The 22,269-nt window shown below is 38.4% G+C and overlaps 1 protein-coding gene across 7 annotated transcripts in view; it reads left to right on the top strand.

Annotated features, from left to right (window-relative positions):
* The window catches only part of LOC143213172 (tachykinin-like peptides receptor 86C), a 181,162-nt gene extending 159,360 nt beyond the window's left edge, over positions 1 to 21,802 (top strand). For all 7 annotated transcript variants that reach the window (XM_076432788.1, XM_076432790.1, XM_076432787.1 and 4 more), the window contains 3 exons: positions 15,404 to 15,600; positions 18,331 to 18,458; positions 21,462 to 21,802. In XM_076432788.1, the coding sequence (XP_076288903.1) occupies positions 15,404 to 15,600; positions 18,331 to 18,458; positions 21,462 to 21,583 (447 nt within the window). In that variant the 3' untranslated portion in view covers positions 21,584 to 21,802. The remainder of the gene's footprint in view (positions 1 to 15,403; positions 15,601 to 18,330; positions 18,459 to 21,461) is intronic.
* Positions 21,803 to 22,269: the final 467 nt, after the last annotated feature.

Below are 22,269 nucleotides of genomic sequence, written 5' to 3'. Positions count from 1 at the left end.
TACTGTGCATTTATGGTGAACCAGAAGTGAATAAAATTATATAAGGGTGTCGTGGCGTTGAGAATAAACGTAAGGACCAAGTAGGAAATAATTTCTCAAACGGGAGTGTGTGGCTTTCAGAAGAACGCGGAAACATTTCCCATGCGGGAAACATTCCGCGAAAGGCAGCCATTATTAGCGACGTGTCTTGACTACACCTGTGTGTGTGTGTGAGGGCGCCCAAAATCAAAACAATCGACGTCAGTCGATACCTATTGATATGGACGAGGAATACTCGGAATATAGATGTGCCGCATGTAAGAAGGCGATAAGAAGCCTGGTCGTACAATGTAAGTCGTGCCTTAAGCTTTTTTTTCACCCTGGATGTGCAAGTAAACATAAGGTGTACGATAAAAATCGAGAATATGTGACATGTCCTGGCCCATATGAGAAGTTTACAGTTGACAGCGAAAAAGATACATCGACGCGAGGCGGAAGAGAAAGACAAAGTTCGATAGGATCGTCAGAAAGTGACGTAAGCAGAACGGTAGGTTTTGAACGCGAGCATGGATATGAAAATTGATTGGGTAGTAAGAACCATGAGAGAGATGAAAAATGAAATGGCATGCAAAAGAGAAATAAAAATGCTAATTAAGGAGACAGTGCAAGAGGAATTAAAAGGTATCAAACAAGAAATGGAAGAATTACGAAAAATGTTTCGAGGAAGAATGCAGGTGTCAGACGTAAACGTGCACGGCAGTGTCAGCTACAGTGAGGCGACGAAGAAAAAGAAGGAAAACATCATAATAATCAAACCGAAGACTCAGCAAGAAAGCGAGACCACTAAGAAAATAATAAAAGAAAAGGTTGATATTAAGAATATGCCAATGGGGATAACAAAGGTACGAAAAGGAAGAGAAGGAACAGTAATTCTAGGCTGTGAGACAGGAGAAGAAATGGATAAATTAAAAGATGTAGTACAGTCCAAGCTAGGTGACAATTATAATGTTACAGAATCACTACAAAAGAAGCCGAAAATAAAAATTGTCAATATCAGCGAGGAAGAAATGGAGTTGGATGATGATAAATTAATAGATACAATCAAGAAACAGAATAGTATTGGTGAATCTCACATAAACATAGTAAAGAGAATCCAGGAAAGAAAATATATGGATGATAGTCAGACCAGGAGTAGAAGAAAAGGAGGTAGATCTATGATAATTGAAGTAGATGAAGTAACTCATGAATTGATGTTAAAAAAAGAAAAGTTGAATATAGGCTGGAGTAAATGCCCTGTATTCAATCATTTTAGTATAAGGAGATGCTTCAAGTGCTGGGGTTTCTACCATATTGCAAAAAATTGCACGAGAGATGAAACATGTCATAAATGTGCTGGAAAGCATAAATCAAGTGAATGTAAAGAGAAACATAATAAATGTATAAATTGTATGTTTAAAATAAAGACATATAATTTGGAAATAAAGGAAGATCATGATGCGTTGGATCCGGAATGTCCAACATACAAGAGGGCTATCGAAGAGGAGAAGAGAAGAGGTGGATGGGAAACCAAAAAATAGCAGTTACGGATTGAAGAGGATCAAATAATATATACAAATGCGCAAAGTTTAGTGGCACACAAGGACGAGATACAGCACCAGATTATGAAGAAATTAAATCCGGCGATCGTAGCATTGTCGGAGACGAGACTGATTGCGGAAATCGAAGACAGTGAAATAAGTGTACCGGGGTACAGTGTGGTCAGATGCGATGCAGAAACAAGGAATACAGGGGGGGTTGCTCTATATGTAAGAGACGACATCAAGTATGAGATAGTAGTATCGAAAAAATTAGAAAGAGTCGTTTGGTGTGCTGCAATAGAAGTGAAAGGGAAATTGTTTAAAGGAGTGTTAATGGTAATATATCATTCACCGAGTGCGTCACATGGAGAGTTTATAGGATTCTTAGAGGAGAGAGTAGAAGAAGTAACGATAAAAGAGGAATGTATATTATTAGGAGACTTTAATATAGATTGTATGACAGACTCTTATTATACAAATAAACTACTAACGACTATGCAAAGTCTAGGAATGAAGCAGTATATAGACAAACCAACGAGAGTTACCAATATTAGTAAAACAATTATAGATCTAGTTTTTGCGAATAAAGAAATAAATGTAGAAGTAATTTACGAACCCAAGATAACGGACCATGCGTGGATAAAAGTCGTCGTAAATACAAACAAGATTGTAGATAAGTATAAAGAATTCAGTGGAAGGGATTACAATAGTTATAATGCGGTTGAATTTGTTAAGCTAGTGGAGAGTAACCTTGAAACAGGGCAAGAATTAGATATTAATATAAGAGCAAGGAAACTAATCAATAGTATTGTTGATGCGCTAGATATCTCGGCACCTAAGAAAATTTTTAGAATACCGAAAATATGGGAAGGGAAAAAATGGTATTCCAAGGAAATAGAAGAGTTAGCGACTAAAAGAGATGAGGCATATAAAAAAGCACGGTACGATAACACGGAACAAAACTGGCAACAATTTAAAATTGAAAGAAACGCAGTAGTAAATTTAATTAGAACAAAGAAAAAAGAATACTATGAAAGCATGATTGATCATAACAGAGGCAATCCCACAACAATGTGGAAAACATTAAAAGAAATTATTAAAGGAGAACCAATAGGCGCGAAAGATGTAGAAAACATAGATTTTGAGATATTAGACAATAATATGGAGTGCGGTTTAGCTGATAAATTTAATTTATATTATATACAGAGTATTCAAGACGTAATAAAATCTATAGATCGAAATTATACAACAAGCCCAAATAAGAGAACTATTTATTATATTGAAAAGGAGGGAGAGCTGGAAAAACTTGAGCCAATTACGACGGAACAGTTAGGCGCAATCATTAGGGAATTACCAAAAAAGAAAGGCACAGAGGAAGGAATAACCAGCGATATATTACGAACAGCGTTTAGTGCGATAGGTAAAGAATATTGTGATATAATAAATAAGTCTCTGAGTGAGGGTTGTTTTTTGAAAGAGTGGAAAACATCCACGATAATTCCAATACCAAAAGTAGATAAACCAAAGAGAGCAAGTGACTATAGGCCTATTAATATACTACCAATATATGAAAAGGTATTAGAAATAATAGTGAAAAAACAAATTGATGATTACTTGGAAAGTAATAATATCTTAACGGAACATCAATCGGGCTTCAGAAAAAATTATTCGTGTGAAACAGCAATTCAAACAGTTATAGATGAATGGAAATTGTCTATTAGTGAGCGGCAAATAGTAGGAGTTATTTTTGTAGACCTTAAACGGGCATTTGAAACAATCGATAGAGATAGATTATTAGAGAAATTATATCAGTATGGTATTACAGGAACGGCTCTAGAATGGTTTAGGTCCTACTTAAAAGATAGAATGCAACAAGTTCGATTGAATAATGGATGGTCTAAGATACTGACAACGGAATATGGAGTGCCACAGGGTTCGGTATTGGGCCCATTGTTGTTTATAATATATATGAATGACCTTGTTAAATTTTGCTCCGAAGTATGTAATATAAAAATGTTTGCAGACGATACCCTAATATATGTAACAGGAGAGAGTAGTGCGGAGGTTGAGAGTAAATTGAATATTGCATTTAGCATAGTGGAGTCATGGATGAATACAAATAAACTGAAGTTGAACGCGGGGAAAACGAAATATATGTTAGTTAGAAGTATAAGAAAAGAATTGAGAGGCAATACTATTATGAGATGCATGGATGGAAAGGAAATTGAGCGAGTAGAAATAATAAAGTACCTAGGGGTAATTATTGATGATAGACTCAGATTCAACGGTCATTGTGATTATATGTTAAAGAAAATAGGGAAAAAAATAAGTTTTTTAAATAGAATAGGAAATGATATCTCGGCTTACACTAGATGTACGATATATAAGACAATTATAGCTCCTCACTTTGAGTACTGTGCGACACTACTAATCGATATGGGAGAGACACAGTTAAGTAGGCTCCAAAAAGCGCAAAACAGAGCAATGAGAGTCATATTGCAATGTGACAGACGTACAAGGATTAATTGTATGCTCCAAACGCTGCAATTCATGAGTATAAGACAAAGGCTGTACTACAATATGTGCATATTTATTTTTAAGATCTTAAATAATATGATGCCTGTACAATTTAGTAATAGACTTAGAATAGTAGGCGATGAAAGTGCAATACAAACACGACAAGCGGGGAATATTGCGGTTGAATTTCGTAAAACGAGTAGTGCCCAAAAAAGTGTATTCTATGAAGGAATATTAATGTATAACGCACTACCAGACGAAGTAAAATGCTGCTCGGCTGTGCCGAGATATCAATTCCATTCGGTCTTCACCTGCCGACCTACTCCGCGATCGGGTTGAGAAGAAAGGGTTCACCAACTTCACTGAAATCTGTCTCCTGAGAGATTTTTGATATCAGGTTCATCGGGATCTTCCTTCTTGGGTAGGCTTGACACATCCTAGAAAATATGGCTGATTGTTCGGATGCAGTGATGCCATAATGAGCTCCAAACGGAGCTCCCGTACTCTTCTACATACCCCTTCCACTATTCCATTCCAGCACCGTGCACAGGCGCACACTCCACGGTCCCCATCGCGCAAGTGCAACGTGTCTCCCATTCGTCCCACTCATTCCCCGTCATCAAAAAAGGGTACATCATTTCACCGTGACTCCCCGCATATGGCATCACTGTTCGGATGTGACCATCATCCTCGGTTCTGGTCGGTGTTCAGCTATTAGCTCCGTCCACCCGGCCTTTCCCTTAAAGGTTTCTTAATACCGTTTGCGTTTTTGATTCCGTTTTGAGGAGGGTCCGTGCGCAGTTTCCACAGTGGTACCATTGTTCGCTGACCACCCCCTTTCCTTACTCTATCCCCCAAACAGGGGAGATAGAGCAGCGGCAGGTACCCTTATGAGGCGGGATGGCCGTGGGCAAACCTAACTCAGACCTAACCCAGTTAAAACGCAACATCGTGGCCATGCCTTCCAAAATTCAAACAACAATCGCAATACCCGCTCTATATCAGTATCTAGCGGTTCTGCTCGGTAAGCGGCGCACGATCATCATATAAACCAATATGACGGCGCTATTACCTGTCAAAAACACTGTAAAATACTCATCTTTAAGCAACCATAACTCCTGAACTATTGATCCTACAGGATCGAAACTTCGATCTGCATCCGCCCCGGGTACAAATATACTGGATTACTAGAGGTGTGCGGGACGGGGCGGTGTGTGGGATCTCTGAGAATATTATAAAACGGTGGAAGGGAAATTCAGAAAGACATCCTATATTATCAGTTGCTGCAAAACGTTACATCGCTATACCAAGTACACAAACAACTAGCGAAAGGCTGTTTTCAACAACTGGAAATATTGTTACCATCAAAAGAACCAAGCTATTGGCAACAAATGTAGAGAAATTATGTTTTTTACACGAGAATATAAAATAAAACTATGTATATACTATATCTTAGTTTCTAATTGTACAATGTATACTGTATTTTCATTTATTGTTTGCTGTAATTTGCATTACAATATGTATATATGATTTTTTCCATATTGTCAACGGTAAGTTAATGTCTTTTCTCGCTGAAGATTAATTTGTACACTGGAATTGTCCTTTCAAGATCACAGGACGTAATTGGTGCATATGTGTATTTTTTCCAATGTCTCGCATTAATTTCGTTTGGTCCTGCAGTAGTGGATGCATATAGAGTTTGGTTAAGTTTTAAGAACGTAAATTTCTGTCCAAGTCCCATAACTTTACTTACTTTCTATAAAAATGAGCATTTGCATAAACACCCGCTGTCTAGTTATAAATTATCAAGTAAAATAAAACTTGATGTTTTATTTAGATAAATCAAACACTATGGTGTCATATTCAAGAAAACAAGACACGTTTTCGAATCCCAGCATTTTAAGAGATCCCGAACACATCCACGGGGTTCGGGGTACCCGAACATTTTCGGAAATTCCCGTCCCGTCCCGCACAGCTCTATGGATTACATACCAAATACCCAGTCAGCCAAATGCTCGGTTTTGTCCGGGTTGCTACGTCAGCAGAGGCAATGCTTGCATCTGTCCGACCAGTGGCGCACCCAGGATTTATTCTTGGGGGAGGGGGGGGGCCGAGTTGAACGGACAAAATTTTGTGGCCCGGTGCAAGAATTGCCAATGTACAGTTAGCGCGTTATAACTATTGATAATATTATGTAAGACAATGAATGACCTTTTTTTTTAGACAAAATATCCCCTAACGGTACCCAGGGCTGTTCCGCGATTTTACTTTTAAAGTTTTGTTGGGGATTGCAATTGATCGGAATTGTACAACTAATACTAAAAGTTGCATTTCACAACTTTTTTGTGTGGGACTGTATTGAAAATTTGAAAAACACGTTTTGTGGATCTGTGTCAATTACAAATATTCTGAAGGTTTCGACAGAATCGGTCGGCGTTGCAATGAGCTACAAACGTTCAAAGATGGTAAAAATTGCATTCTCACATCAACCGATTTCGATGAGACTTTCACAGTGCATGTAATTGACACAGATCTACAAGTTTTTTGGGTTTTCAATGTGGGCCCACATAGAGAATTTCATCAATTACAATTTTTGAAGGGGTTTCTTTTCACATCCTGTAGTGGACTAGTTGCTCTGGCTTCCGGGAGGGGTTAGAATCGTGTAGTGCAATATTTGGGGGGTTGCCGTCTTTTTTGGGGCGGAGTGTTGGTCCGGTTCACTGTGTATGTTACGGTAAATGTGGTAAATTGGTGATTATGTATAATAACCGGTTATTATGCATGGTCACCGGATTGATCGCGTTTGCCGTAACATATGAACTTCATCAATACTGACATTGAAACATTTTGTATCAGCCCACAAGAAGATTTTTAATGCACATTAAATAAAATCCATTAAGATGATTATAGAAATTTATTTACAGAATAAAATCTAGTTTTCTTTTCTTTTTACACAGCTCTTCAATTACTTCGGTTACAGTTATATTAATGCCTCTGTGTATGTATAACAAATATGTTTTCAAAATTCTTAATGTGGAAAATGATCTTTCACTGACGCACGTCGTCACCGGAAGCGTTGCTAATATTTTTAATAAATTATAAATATTAGGATATATATATATATATATCATTTTATCACATTTCGTAATCGCATCAATGGCATTTTTGCATGGATCTGTTCCAACCGCTTTTACAAATTTTGCACGCCACAATTTGAATTCCGCGTTTAGAATTGCTGGATTTGTTGAAATCAAATCACGGGCATAAAATTCACACAACTGACGAAAATCATCCATTAGACTTGCTGTTGGAGCGTCTTTTCCATTTGGTAAAATAATAAAAAAATGTTTTAACGTATTGCGGTGTCGAGTGAAACGTTCATGAAGTTGATTCAATATTTGGTCAATGAATGGAATGAAAATATTTCTCCTAAAATACTCCTCTACAGAATCAGCTGGGACATTAGACCTTAATGTTTGTTTTGATGCAGTTCTTGGTTTTTTAATGTCAATATTAAAATTATTAGCTTTTATACAGGCTTCATCAAAAATATCTTTAAAAGGAGAATCTGGTTTTTCACGAACGATTCTTAATTGACCCACAACATCATCAACAAAGTTTAGGGCAATTAAGAGATCATTATCAGACTTTTGCAGGATTTTAGAAAGTGGTAAAGTGTACGCAAATATATTTTGCAAGCTAAATAAAGATATTATAAATCCAAATTCACACAACGAATTAATCAACAGTTTTGCATCAGAGGACGAGTCTCTGTCTTCCCAAGAACTGATTGTTTCAAGACTATGAATCACTGCATCATATAATTCCACCATGGTCATGATGGCTTCATGACGTTCCACCCACCTAATGGGACAAACTTGGCGTAGTTTCTGTCTCTTAGTATCCGGTACATGTTTATCAATATTGTCGATAAGAATTTTTTGTCTCTTAGGAGTATTGAAGAAATTGTGTACTTTTTCAATTATACCAATGCAATTGCTTATATCAATCACAGATACAGCATTTCCAATTGCCAAATTCAAACTATGTGATGCACAATGAACATATAAAGCTTGTGGATATACATATAGCTGATATATGAGCTTGAACACCATTAAACTTTTCGCTCATTGATGCGGCACCGTCGTAACCTTGCCCACGTAAATAAGATAAATCGATACCATAGTTATTTAAGCTTTCTAATATTGTCTGAGATAAGTTCTTTCCTGTAGTACTTGTTACAGGAACAAATTGTAGGAATTGTTCACAAAGCTTGCTATCATTTTCTTCGTCTATGTACCTGACACACAAGGAAAGTTGCTCAGTGGTAGAAATGTCACAAGTTTCATCGGCAAGAAGTGAAAAACATTTCGCCGAATTAATTTTTTTTACCAAATGGTTCAAAATGACTTCATTACTAGCATTTATGATTTGATTTTGCATGTTCCAGCTAATGTAGGTAGCGTTTCTAGCAGCATGTTTAAAATGTTCAGTGAGGTTCTCATCGCCCGCATCGACTCTCATTCTTAGCAAAGTTCGAAAATTGCCTTCATTAGCGATTGGTTCCTGTTCAAATGAAATTTCTCCATAATCGCGATGTCCTCTCAAAGGTATATTTTGCCGCCCACATAAAATTATTGTTTTTATAATCGGTTCCAATCGTTTCCGGTTAACTACAGCTTGTGATATCCTGCTTGCATCAATTTGTCGATCAACTGAAAGACATTTTCCATCTCTAATATTTTGTAGTTTTTCGTAAGTCATAACAGCTTCTATGTGATATTTTGTGTTTTGATGCTTATTAAATTTATCAACGGCTTTCTTCCAGTTGTTATATCCTTGTGTAACAAATTATCCAGGTAATTCTGATTTCGATTTTCCGACATTAGCAGGTGCAAAAAAAAAACACAATATTTGCAGTACGCACTGTGTTCAAGATTCGAATTGTGAATTTGCCGGTCGGCACGCCAACCGTCGAGCCCCGTTCGCTCTGCTCTTTTTTCAACCCTGTTTAGAGTCGCGTAGCGATCATGCGTAACCGTAGCGCGAGGCTACGGTGTGTTTGTCAGCTCCCATCACCGGCAAATCTCCACTATTCGAATCTTGAACCGTCGTCTTCCCGGATCACGCGATCGATCCGGAACCAATCGCGTGCGACCCCGCCTGCCGTTTCGGCGAATATTTAAAGGCCCTCCCTTGGTGGAGCGAGCCTCTTCCCATCAGTTCTTCGAGTTAAGACAATCGGTCAAGTAACACAGTCTCATTTTTATCTACGTTGTTTGTTCGCGACGATCACCGCACTTTCTGGAACTATCCATTCGCCAATTCTTTCGAGTCGCAGACGATTCGGTTTGTTCGCGTCGCGATCCGGGATTCTTCCCGCGCCAAGATCTCCGACGAACGCGTGAAGATCTCCGTCCGCGGCGGCCCTTGTCAAGGTTCGCACAAGATCTCCGTCGCGCTCCAAGGCAGACCCTCGCACGCGCAAGAATTCCGTAGTTTCGATCCAGTCGGCGACTCCAGTTTGAAATAAAGTGCAGTGTGAACTCCACTCTGAAACTAATATCTCTCCCTCATTCTCACGATCCTTTTCATTACCGTCCTCGCGCGCTCATTACTGAGCGGTTCCAGCGTCAGGCGCCTCCGACCGTCGGTCGACGCCGAACATTTTGGTCCTTCGAGCCGGATCGTGACGAACAGGCAAGTGAGGGAGTGGGCGAGAATTTCACATCATGGCAGACAACTTCGAAGCCCACGTTCAAATTCAGCAAGCCATAGAACATGCTCTCAGCAGCCTCAAGAAACTGGGGAAGGGCAGATGGACCAGGTCCATCCTCCAATCGAGAATCGCCAACCTTCAGCACCAGTGGAGGAAGTTCGATCACGGGCACACGCAACTGTACACGACCATCCCACGAGAGGCACGTGCGACACTCCCGTACTTCCTGGAGGACCACTTCGCCGCAACCGAAGAGGTCTATCTACAGGCGCTATCGCTCCTGACGGCTCATCTCGACGAGCTGACCAGCGACGCCGTAAGTCCGACCGAGTTTCCGGGCGACGGATACGCGTGTCCGTCGGTCTTCGGGAATCAGTTCATTCCGCGTGTGATTCCGTCGTTCGGCACTCAGTCTTCCATCGACTGTAGCGTTCGTGATCCTGAAGAGTCTGAGGAGAATTTGGATTCCTCACTCTCCGCGCTTCCTGAACGCGTCTCGTCTCGATTTGCAGCCGGTTCCTCGCGCGTTCACGCCGCGACCGCATCGCAACCCTCCACGACGTCGCGTCTTCCATGCCCCATTTGTCGGGCTTCTCATATTTTCAGCTCGTGTCCGAAATTCAAGGCGCGACGCCCCAGCGGCCGTCGCAACCTCGTCAAACAGTTCTTGCGTTGTGTCAATTGTTTGAGCAATAATCATGCCCGTCAAGACTGTCCAAGTCCATGTTCGTGCCGCGTGTGTAACAAGCGTCACCACTCGTTGTTGCATGAGGACGCCCCTCCTCTGGAGCCTCCTTCTTTGGAATCCTCTCCCGCGTCAGAGTTTCCGACCTCAGAGGTCAGTTCGCACCTCGCGCCCATTCTCGCGGCTCCGAGTTTAAGAACGAAGCCTCCGTCTTCGGAGTCTTCTGCTTCTTCAGCGGCTCCGTCCTCCGAGGACACTACGCTCGTCGAGCATACTCTCGCTGCTCCAACCGTAGGAACAGCCTCTCGTTATCCGGACTCCTCTACTTTTTCACCGGTGCCGTTAACCGAGGTCAATTCGCACCTCGCGTCCACCCTCGCGTTTTCGAGCTCAGACAAAGCGATTCTGTCTCCGTGGGTACCGCTCGTCTCCGCGTGCATGTCAAAGAGCACGCACGACATTCGAGCTCTCGTTCACTTCTCGGATTTCTTCGAACTCCTTTCAAAGTGCATGCCGAAGCGCATGTACGAAGTCCAAACTCTCGCTCATTCCTCGGAATTCTCACAACTCCTCGCAACGTGCATGTCGACGCGCATGCACATGTTTCGAGCTCTCGCTCACGTCTCGGAGTTCTCACAACTCCTCTCAACGTGCAAGCCGACGCGCATGCACGTTTCTCGAGCTCTCGCTCCTTCCTCGGAGTTCTCACAACTCCTCGCAACGTGCATGTCGAAGCACATGGACGTCTCTCGAGCTCTCGCTCCTTCCTCGGAGTTCTTGCAACTCCTCTCACCGTGCATGCCGAAGCGCATGCACGCCTTTCGAGCTTCCGCTCCTTCCTCGGAGTTTTCGCAACTCCTCGTAACGTGCATGCCGAAGTGCATGCACGTCGTTCGAGCTCTCGCTCATCTTTCTGAGTTTCTGCAACTTTTTTCAACGTGCATGCCGGAACGCATGCATGATGTTCGTTCTCTCGCTCAATCTTCTGCATTGAATTGGGTCGATTCTGATCTATCGAGTTCGACCGCGATTCACCTCGTTCTCGAAGTCGACGTGAATTCCAGTGTAATTCTGGACCGTTTGCATCGTGTTTTAAGCGGGCAACTCATTGCCCACATTACCATCTTATGTTGGGTCATCTATGACCCCCTTTCAAGTCACTCGCTCGACCACTCTATCGCACGCAGATCATGTCCGCAACTTCGCTCGGGTTCTCGCATCCCGCTGCATCACTGTGTGGGTCAGTCAAAGTATCCTCCCGTGACTCCTTTGACCATTCCCCGCCTAGAACTGCAAGCGGCAGGATTCTCGCGCCTCCGCTCTTGGCGCCTCCGCTCTCGCGCGCTTACGCCTACGCTTTCGCGCACTCGCGCCGCCGCTCTCGCACTCTCGAGCTCTCGTGCTCTAGCGCTTTTGCGCCCACAATCTCGCGTACTCGCGCATCCGCTCTCGCGCGCTCCGGCTCGAAGGACCACAAAATGTTCGGCGTCGACCGACGGTCGGAGGCGCCTGACGCTGGAACCGCTCAGTAATGAGCGCGCGAGGACGGTAATGAAAAGGATCGTGAGAATGAGGGAGAGATATTAGTTTCAGAGTGGAGTTCACACTGCACTTTATTTCAAACTGGAGTCGCCGACTGGATCGAAACTACGGAATTCTTGCGCGTGCGAGGGTCTGCCTTGGAGCGCGACGGAGATCTTGTGCGAACCTTGACAAGGGCCGCCGCGGACGGAGATCTTCACGCGTTCGTCGGAGATCTTGGCGCGGGAAGAATCCCGGATCGCGACGCGAACAAACCGAATCGTCTGCGACTCGAAAGAATTGGCGAATGGATAGTTCCAGAAAGTGCGGTGATCGTCGCGAACAAACAACGTAGATAAAAATGAGACTGTGTTACTTGACCGATTGTCTTAACTCGAAGAACTGATGGGAAGAGGCTCGCTCCGCCAAGGGAGGGCCTTTAAATATTCGCCGAAACGGCAGGCGGGGTCGCACGCGATTGGTTCCGGATCGATCGCGTGATCCGGGAAGACGACGGTTCAAGATTCGAATAGTGGAGATTTGCCGGTGATGGGAGCTGACAAACACACCGTAGCCTCGCGCTACGGTTACGCATGATCGCTACGCGACTCTAAACAGGGTTGAAAAAAGAGCAGAGCGAACGGGGCTCGACGGTTGGCGTGCCGACCGGCAAATTCACAATTCGAATCTTGAACACACTGTTTTCAATTTGTGAGTACGAAATCCATGTGTATTTTTCAAACCATGCGAATTGAAAACGTCGTTTGTGATTTCCAACACAAGTTGTGGGAAAATTAAATTTAGGTTCCGGATTCCACAACTTTCTTATGGTATTCAAATTGTCATCAGAATTAAATATCTCTTTTTTTAATAATGCGATATCGTAAGAACTATGATTAATAAACGATGCAGTTTCTTCAAGGTAATTAGATTGTTTTTTCTGATCTGCGGCTGGGGAAACCGAATCTAAATTGGCAGTAATAATATTATCAACATCGATGTTGCTATTAATATTTGAGTCGTCCATCTTTGGTTTCTTGTTAAAATAATTTAACAAAATACCTTGTCTGCGTTTTTCAGCCATAATTAAGGTATAAAATCTAAAAATGATATCGACTCTTTTACAAAAACTTTGTAACGGTTCTGCTTCCGGCGAGATGCGTCTGCCACGGTGGTCGTGTCCTCTCGTGCTGAATAGCTCGCCGGGCCAGGTTCGATCACTGGCGAGAGAATCGACGGAAGCTGAAAATGACTCAGTGCGCGGGGCGAGGAATAACGACGATGTATTTATATATTTTCGGGCCTCACTACAGGTACTTTCGCGGGACCGGATATAATTGGTGCATGAACCTATCGCGGGTCGCGAGTCGCGGCGCGTGGCCGTCCGTTCGCGTAACTGGTGCGTGGGTTTACCGGCGTCGTGAGATCGGGGCGTCGCGGCGCGTGCCCGGCGATCTGTACGGATAACGACTCAGGGTACAGGCGAGGATGGTGCAGGAAACCCTACCACGAGTCGGGATGACCTCGTGGCGGTTCTACGATAAACGAAAGGGATGCTGTCCCTTTCATTTACACGTCTCCGTGGCTGACGGAGTTCTCGAGGTGCTGCCTCGAGAGACTGGGTTCGGCGGCTGGCCGAACGGCAGAAAAGATGCTGTCTTTTCCGTTCAGGATACGGGCGGGATTGGTCCGGGAAACCCTACCACGAGTCGGGATGGGCTCGTGAAGGTTCTACGACAAACGAAAGAGATGCAGTCCCTTTCATTTGAACGTCTCCGTGGCTGACGGAGTTCTCAAGGTGCTGCCTTGAGAGACTGGGTTCGGCGGCTGGCCGAACGGCAGAGAAGATGCTGTCTTCTCTGTTCGGCGAGTATGCTGTACCCGCCGTGGGAACTGTCGATGTCGAGGAGGCCGATGCTGTCGGTAGCTCGACGTCGAGAGCGTGGGAATTTTAGGAAGAGTGAATAGCGATACGTACCACTATTCTGGAGAAGGCTCCTAGCTGCTGGCTAGGATGGAAAAGAGCCCCGTGCCTCATTTGCATCGCCTTTTATAGGCCTAGGTTGGTGGTGGGGGAACTGGCGTGGGGGAACGCGGATGTGTGACGTCGTATTTCCGTGTCCGCCAAGATGGCCGAACCTCGACGTCCGTTTCCCGCCGAATGTGTCTCGGAGCGCGGGACTGTACGTCGTGACGCGATGCGTGTATACGGCGTGTTCGGCGGTTCTCGGTGTCGGTCGGCGGTGTTCGGCGCGTGTCTCTTAGTAACAGGCCTGCACCGTACAGGTCTGTTACAACTTTAAAATGTTATTGAAGAATTTACTTACAGTGACGGCTACTCCTCAGAGATGAAAAACTAAGTATCAAGTTGGTGGAAGATACGCTTTTTAATAAAGTCAATGCACAAAATAACACACATTAACCGGACAATTTAAAAAGTAGACAATTAGCTACCGCCCCGGCTATGCTCGATATCTGCTCGGAACAGGCCTGGCTGACTGGGTACATAATAATTTATAGAAGAAAGGCACAAATTTTGTGCTATTTTCAATATTTAAATATTTTAATATTTGAACATTTTACATTTCAATATTTCACTATCACAATATTTCAATATTTCGTTATTTCAATATTTCACTATTTTAATATTTCAATATTCTCAATACTTCAAAATTCACAATATTTCAATATCTTAATATGAATGTCCTCTGACAATTTAAACCACAAAAACACAGTAGTTGTGCATAAAACGTCGGTGCTAATATAATTCTACACATTTTCAAATAATTAAACAAGTATGGTTGTGATATGTTTCACTAGAATTACACAGAACACCGTACTCGTATATTAAGAATGTGAAAAGAAAATGGGTTTTCAACATGTACGTTCGCTTTTCTCAAATACTTAATTGTTTCACGAAACTTTTGCTCAAATAGTAAAATTAATTGTGTCTATAATTAATTGTAACATTTGATTATCAATATTATATTTGATTGTCGATATTATTGAAATAATACCTTCATTTATCTTTTGATAAACCTTGAAAAGCTTGCTTTATCCATTTGTTAACCAGAATTGTAGTTCATAAGAATTGTCTTTCTACATGAATAACTAGTATAATAGTTAGACTGCGGATCTTTATGAAAAATGAAAAAGTTTCTTCCTAGATTGTAAAAAACAGGAGTCAAATAGAAATATTTTCGACTCTTTAAAAATTGTATAGACTTGAAAATAATATATCAACGTCCTTAAATTTTTTTAATCTCTTCACTATATGTATTTTAAATTTTACCCACTCATTTTCTCCATAAATGCATAAAATTCGCAGTCTAATAATAATTAACTATTTATTTTTCAGCTTGAAACTCAGAATGACAAGGGCTATGCACACATTATTGTTTACAGGTTGTCAAGATGTTCATCGCAGTGATTGCAATATTTGCCATTTTTTGGTTGCCTTACCAAGGAATTTTTGTTTTTATGCACCACGACAGTCAATTTATGAAAAGTTCGTACATCCAGCATATCTACTTAGGCTTCTACTGGCTTGCTATGTCACATGCCATGGTAAACCCCATTATCTACTACTGGATGAATATTAGGTGAGTTTTTTTATTTATGTTACAATATTTACTATATCATTTCTGTTTATTCTTATTCAATCTGAATTATTTATTACGTTAAACTTACCTCTTATAAAGATATTTGCTTTAGAAACATTAAATATTTGCGTTAAAACATTTTTAAAATAAAGTTATACAACTTTAAAAGGTGTATTGGAGAGAAACATTTTAAATTGTATTTAAATTTATGTAATTATGTAAGTTTTTAATTGTATTGGATAATATAAAAATACGTATTAACATTTAACAAATTCATGTTAAATATTTATAATTAATTTATAGGAAATTTATGGAAACATAATATGTATATGTATAACTAACGTATAATACCTGAATAGATAAATTGTTTCAGTTTCCTAATTGATGCATCAATTACTACATGATCAGTGTTTAATTATACATATATGTTTCACATTTCAAAATAAAATTAAATTTATTTCTTATAGAGGTGTTTGCTTTGTATGCAGATGCATACGATTATGTACTATTATATTTAATTAACTTTAAATCGATCAAACAACTTTTGAAATAACTAATGCAGTTTTAAATGGCGTATTCGACAGAATTAGATTTACATTCGACGCAAATGTTTACTGTTTTCAATTTTATGGAAAAATATAAAATAGTCTAATATTTCGATATTTCGATATTTCGATATTTAGACATTTAGACATTTAGACGTTTAGACATTTAGACATTTAGACATTTAGACATTTAGACATTTAGACACTTAGACATTTAGACGATATTTCGATATTTAGACATTTAGACATTTAGACGTTTAGACATTTAGACATTTAGACATTTAGACATTTAGATATTTAGACACTTAGACATTTAGACGATATTTCGATATTTCGATATTTCAAAATTTCAATATTTCACTATTTCTATATTTCAATATTCTCAATATTCTCAATAATTTAATATTTCGATATTCCTATTTTTCAATAATTCAATAATTCACTATTTCAAAAATTCAATATTTCACTATTTCAACGCTCCAATGTTTCAATACTTCACTATTTCAACGCTCCAATGTTCCAATATTTCACTATTTCAACTCTGCAATGTTTCAATATATCACTATCTCAACGTTCCAATGTATCAATATTTCACTATTTCAATATTCCAATGTTTCAATATTTTACTATTGCACCGTTTCAATTTTTCAATATTTCACTATTTCAACAATTCAATATTTCAATGTTTCAATATTTTACTATTTCAACGATTCAATATTTCAATGTGTCAATATTTCACTATTTAAATATTTCAATATTGCACTATTTCAACGTTTCAATGTTTCAATATTTCACGATTTTAATATTTCAATATTTTATTTTTCCTGGTAATACAGTTGCAATTTATATATTATAGAGAATCAAATTTTCATTCGACCAAAATGTTTACTGTTTTAAATTGTGCGGAAATTATCAAAATACGTAAGGTGAAATGGGGTAAGTGCGCACTAGTTTTTGTGAAGTTGGATTTTAAGCTGATGTATTTCAGTCTGGTATGTAAAAACTTAACGCTCTTGGTATCAAACTCTTAACAATATTTTCTTCATGTTAAATATGTAATCATAATTGATAGAAAATTGATGGGTACAAATAACTTACGTATACAATATAATACCTCAAGACGCACATAAATTATGCCAGTTTTCTAATTGATGCATCAATTATTACATGATCATTGTTTAATTACACACACATCATCCATGCATTAATTATTTCATTACATTATTGTTATTGAACACAAAATTACTCTACTTACCATATACATATTTAAAAACGATTATGGCTTCCATCGAGCTTCAGTTTCATCGAAGATAATATTTATGCATTTCAGTGTACAATAATAAAATATATAATAATAATAATAATAAATAATAATAATTTAAAAAATTACAATTATTTGCATTATCTTACGTTACTTTATTATTTATTACGTTTTATTTCGATATAAAATTAATACTATTACTATCGATTACGATCGAGCTTCAGTTTCACCGAAAATAATATTTATGCATTCCAGTGTACAATAATAAAATTAATATATATGTATATATATATAATAAATAAATTACAATTATTTGCATTGTCTTACGATTCTTCATTATTTATTACGTTTCATTTCAATATAAAATTAATACGATTACTATTAAAGTTAAATTGCCTTTAAATTGTTAAACAGTTTTCTAAATAAGTAATACAACTTTTAAAGGTGTATTCGAAAAAATCAAATTTTAATTCGACGAAAATGTTTACTATTTCAAATTGTATGGAATAATATATAAATACGTATTAACATTTCAGTAAATTGTATGGAAAAGTATAAAAATACGTATTAACATTTTCAATTTCATCAAAAATATTTTCTTAATGTACAGTGTGTGTGTGTGTGTGCGTGCGTGCGTGCGTGCGTGCGTGCGTGCGTGCGTGCGTGCGTGCGTGCGTGCGTGTGTGTGTGTGTGTGTGTGTGTGTGTGTGTGTGTGTGTGTGTGTGTGTGTGTGTGTGTGTGTGTGTGTGTGTGTGTGTGTGTGTGTGTGTGTGTGTGTGTGTGTGTGTGTGCAATATAATAATTTACAATTATTTTCGAAGTAGTAAGTCAAGTAAAAAATACAGTAGACTTATACGAATGTTACAAATATTACTGAAAATAATGTAATGTATTGTAATTAAAGCATGAATTTATTTTTGCAGGTTTCGAATGTATTTTCAACGTGTACTCTGTAAATTCTGTTGCCTAATCAATCAAAGAAATATTGGCAACCAGCACACGCAACAATTTGTGGACTGTCCACGATCTGAGATTATTCGTTGCAACTCGAGTGAGTAATACAAATCGTGTAAATATTAAAAAGCAATTAGTTATGCATTTTATATTTATTTCTCTGCATTCAATTCATCCAGCTACCGCCACTGCGAAAAAGCTTCTTTTTAAATAAATTCTACATCTATTATTAACAAATACAATTATAATATTATCATTATTATAAAACATTCAATCAAAAAGTAGCATTTGAAATTGCAGATTTTGTTATTATACGTCACATATACATAATAAAATAATTATAAAAAAGTTGCTTCTCTCTGTAATTATATGTCCAAATTCAATTCTATGTAACCTAATTTTACATATTTCAATATTTCAATATCTCCATATTTTAATAATATCTCCATATCTGAATATTTCAATATCTCACTATTTGAATATTTCACTATTTCACTGTTTCACTATTTCGCTATTTCAATGTTTCAGAATTCCGATATTTCACTACTTGAATATTTCACTAGTTAATATTGCAATATTTTGCTATTTCAATATTTCGCTATTTCAATATTTTAGTATTTCAATACTTTGCTATTTCAATATCTCAGTATTTCAATATTTCGCTAATTCAATATTTCAGTACTCCAATATTTCACTACTTGAATATTTCACTAGTTCAATATTGCACTATTTCAATATTTCACTATTTCAATATTCCAGTATTCCAATATTGCAATATTAACTGTTACAGAAATTATGTTTCAATAGCAATAATAAAATAATTTTAATATTTACGTAAACACACACACACATAATTTATTTAACGTGAATTCAATTTAGTAGATATCAATTATAAACTAGAGGGTTATTGTTGCTCGCTCGCTGCACTCGCTCGCGAGTAGGGTTGTTTTTGCTCGCTCGCTTCGCTCGATCGCGGGTAGGACTGCTCTTGCGAGAGTGTTAGTGGTACGCATGGCTAGTAGGGCCTGCAGCTATTAATGTTTTTTATTTGGTGTGTGACTCTCCAAGAGCCACACAAAGAACTTCCCGATTCGTTAGTTGCAGTATATTATTATCATTATTTTTAGTACGCTTTAATAAGATTGTACGTTTTGAGGGAAATTCAATAGTTTTCTACTTATCAAAATGTTTGCTATATGGCGTCGCATCAAACCAACATCGTAGGCTCGTTGCTCGCTTGCTTCCTTGTTATAGCATACTAATGTTGCAAAATAAATTGTCTTAATTAGTTTTTCGCTAACGATACAACTCCTCATTAGCCGGGTTTGCAGTATTGATCTTGGTTTCCTTCGATACTGTTAATTTAAATTGTCCCAAAATATATAAACTGCTCAATTTTGAAACTCTGCTCAGTTCTACATACAACATTTGTAAAGCTCATTTTTCTGATGTTTTAAAATTCAAACATACTCTCTCGTATGTTTGTCCCTGACTTTTATGAATCGTAATCGCTTCAGCAGGAACCACTGGAAATTGACTACGTGTGATTTGATATTTTTCCTCACTCGACATATTTACTTGATTCGATATTTTTATTATTGGTGTTAAATTTTGATCAATATTTGCATTTTTCATATAATCACGATAACGAGTTCTTACTTTCACTCCTACTCTGGCCAATTGAAAATCCAACCACAATATAGACCAGGCATGCACAGCTCTTTGCTCTCAGAGCAGCCCCCGTGCTCCCAAGTTGCTCCCCGTATGCTCTCAGAGCAGATCGGACGTATGGAAGGGAAACCCACTAAGCGTGATTTGTAAACAGAGCACGAGAGAAGACGAGTGGGAGGGGCGTGGGGAAGTGGAGAGCGCGCTGGAGTGGTCAGACTACAACAACGTAGACGCCGCCCCCACTCTCATACGCTCTTCTTCTCGTCTTCTCTCGTGCTCCGTTTACAATTGGTGGGTTCCCCTTCCATACGTCCGAGCAAGGTCACTGCTCCGACCCTGCTCAGGAGCAGGGTCGATTGCTCCTGCTCCCAAATCGTCCACCTGTGCATGCCTGATATAGACGGAATTTTAGTATTTTCTTGAAAAGTAATAAATTTTAATATTCCGCATGTGTGTGTGTGCTCCATTAACCAATCCGTTTTCAACATTAATGTTATTAATAATTATCATATTGTTTATATTAATTTTCAATTTAATCTCAGTTAATAATTCGTTTTGAACTGATTGTTTTTTTAAAGATTGTAATATAAATTTTTTTTTGTACTTTCATCGATATTCTTTGAAAATGTATTCTTGGGAGTAGAGATGATTAACTCACTCTTGCACTGGGATAATTTTCGATTATTGTAAGCGGAAACATTAGCATAAGGTACAAAAAAAAATTTTTTTTAATTAAAAATTTTTTTTTAATTTTGAAAAAATGAAAAAAAAATTTTTTGTGTAATTACGTTTACTTCTTCGGTGGAAACTTTCCGTTCTCTCGTATAAATTGCATTGTTGAATGAACTTCTTTCGAAGAAAAAATAAAAAAACTAAAAAACTACTGCACCAAAATGGACCAAAATCTAATACCCTCTAAGTTACGACGGGGCACATCGATTGCATCATTCATCATTCTGATCGCGTTGTTACTTTTTCAGAAAACGTTAACGAAAAATTTGATACCACAGAACAGACATACGCACACACACACACACACACACACATACGAACATTTTGATAAAAATAGTCCAAAATGACTCCAATGACCATGAAACGTGAAGATCTGCTAAAACATCGATTTTCGATTTTCGGGGTCATTACAATAACTTCCCTATAAAATCGGGAAGTTAATAATGATACAAAATTGCTTCTAATTAAATGATCAAAATTGAGACCGAATTTTAAATTTATTTAAACTTAATTTATTTTAATTTAATTTAATTTGTAACTTGAATGTTCGAAATTTCGTTTTTATAATTACATACCTACTTACACCTGTTTGCATAATATGGCAGTAATTTACGTATGGGTTCATAAATAACATTGGTTACAAGATTCTTTAAACACTATCCTCTGTGTTAATTAATTAAAAAAAAATTATTTTCAGGACGTTGTAAATCATCCTCGATGCGGTGGAAGCAGAGCACGGTCGACAGTCAAGAGCGACATTATCAAACACGATCGATTGTTGATAAAAACCGTTCCTCGCAAGACGCCACCACCGTGTGAACCCTAAAATAGCAATTATTATTATTATTGTTAAATGCGTTTATGATTGGTGATAATAATATTTTTAGTAATTAAGGAACGCGATAATAAATTTTTGTACACACAGAATGATATTGTAAATACGTTTAACAATTGTTTTCTTATGAAAGTTCAATTAAATGATATATATTTCAATAAAATATGCAAACTTTATAATCCATTCCAACTGTTCCTGAAATTGTGTGTCTACATATAGCAATTACTATACTCAAATCATGAAACTTATACTCGTATATACATATGTTAAATATATGTGTATAAATTATTTTATATATGTATATATATATATATATATATATAAATATAATATATGTGTATATAACATATTATATGTATATCATCATAAAACTTATATATGTATACAAAATAATAATAATAACTTTTATCCAAGTCTGTTAATCGTTCATTACAAATCATTTTATCCATTTTCTGTCAACACGCATACATACACAATACACACATACACATCTGTTGGAAATCGGTCCTAAGGTGTGATCGTTGCGCCCTCATACAGGCCCACGGGCAGATCGCTTACGTGTGGGGTATGCGTGTTTCCTTTCTTTGTATCATGGTTTGTGAGTGTGGTATGTGATTCGCCCTCTTCATCATCGACTCTCGTAGCGTGGACCAGGGATGCCAGATGCGCG

The sequence above is a fragment of the Lasioglossum baleicum genome, chromosome 10, assembly GCF_051020765.1.
Source record: "Lasioglossum baleicum chromosome 10, iyLasBale1, whole genome shotgun sequence".
NCBI classification, from domain to species: domain Eukaryota; kingdom Metazoa; phylum Arthropoda; class Insecta; order Hymenoptera; family Halictidae; genus Lasioglossum; species Lasioglossum baleicum.
The sequence above is the reverse complement of the archived record's forward strand: the minus strand, read 5'-3'. Positions and strand labels throughout refer to the sequence as shown.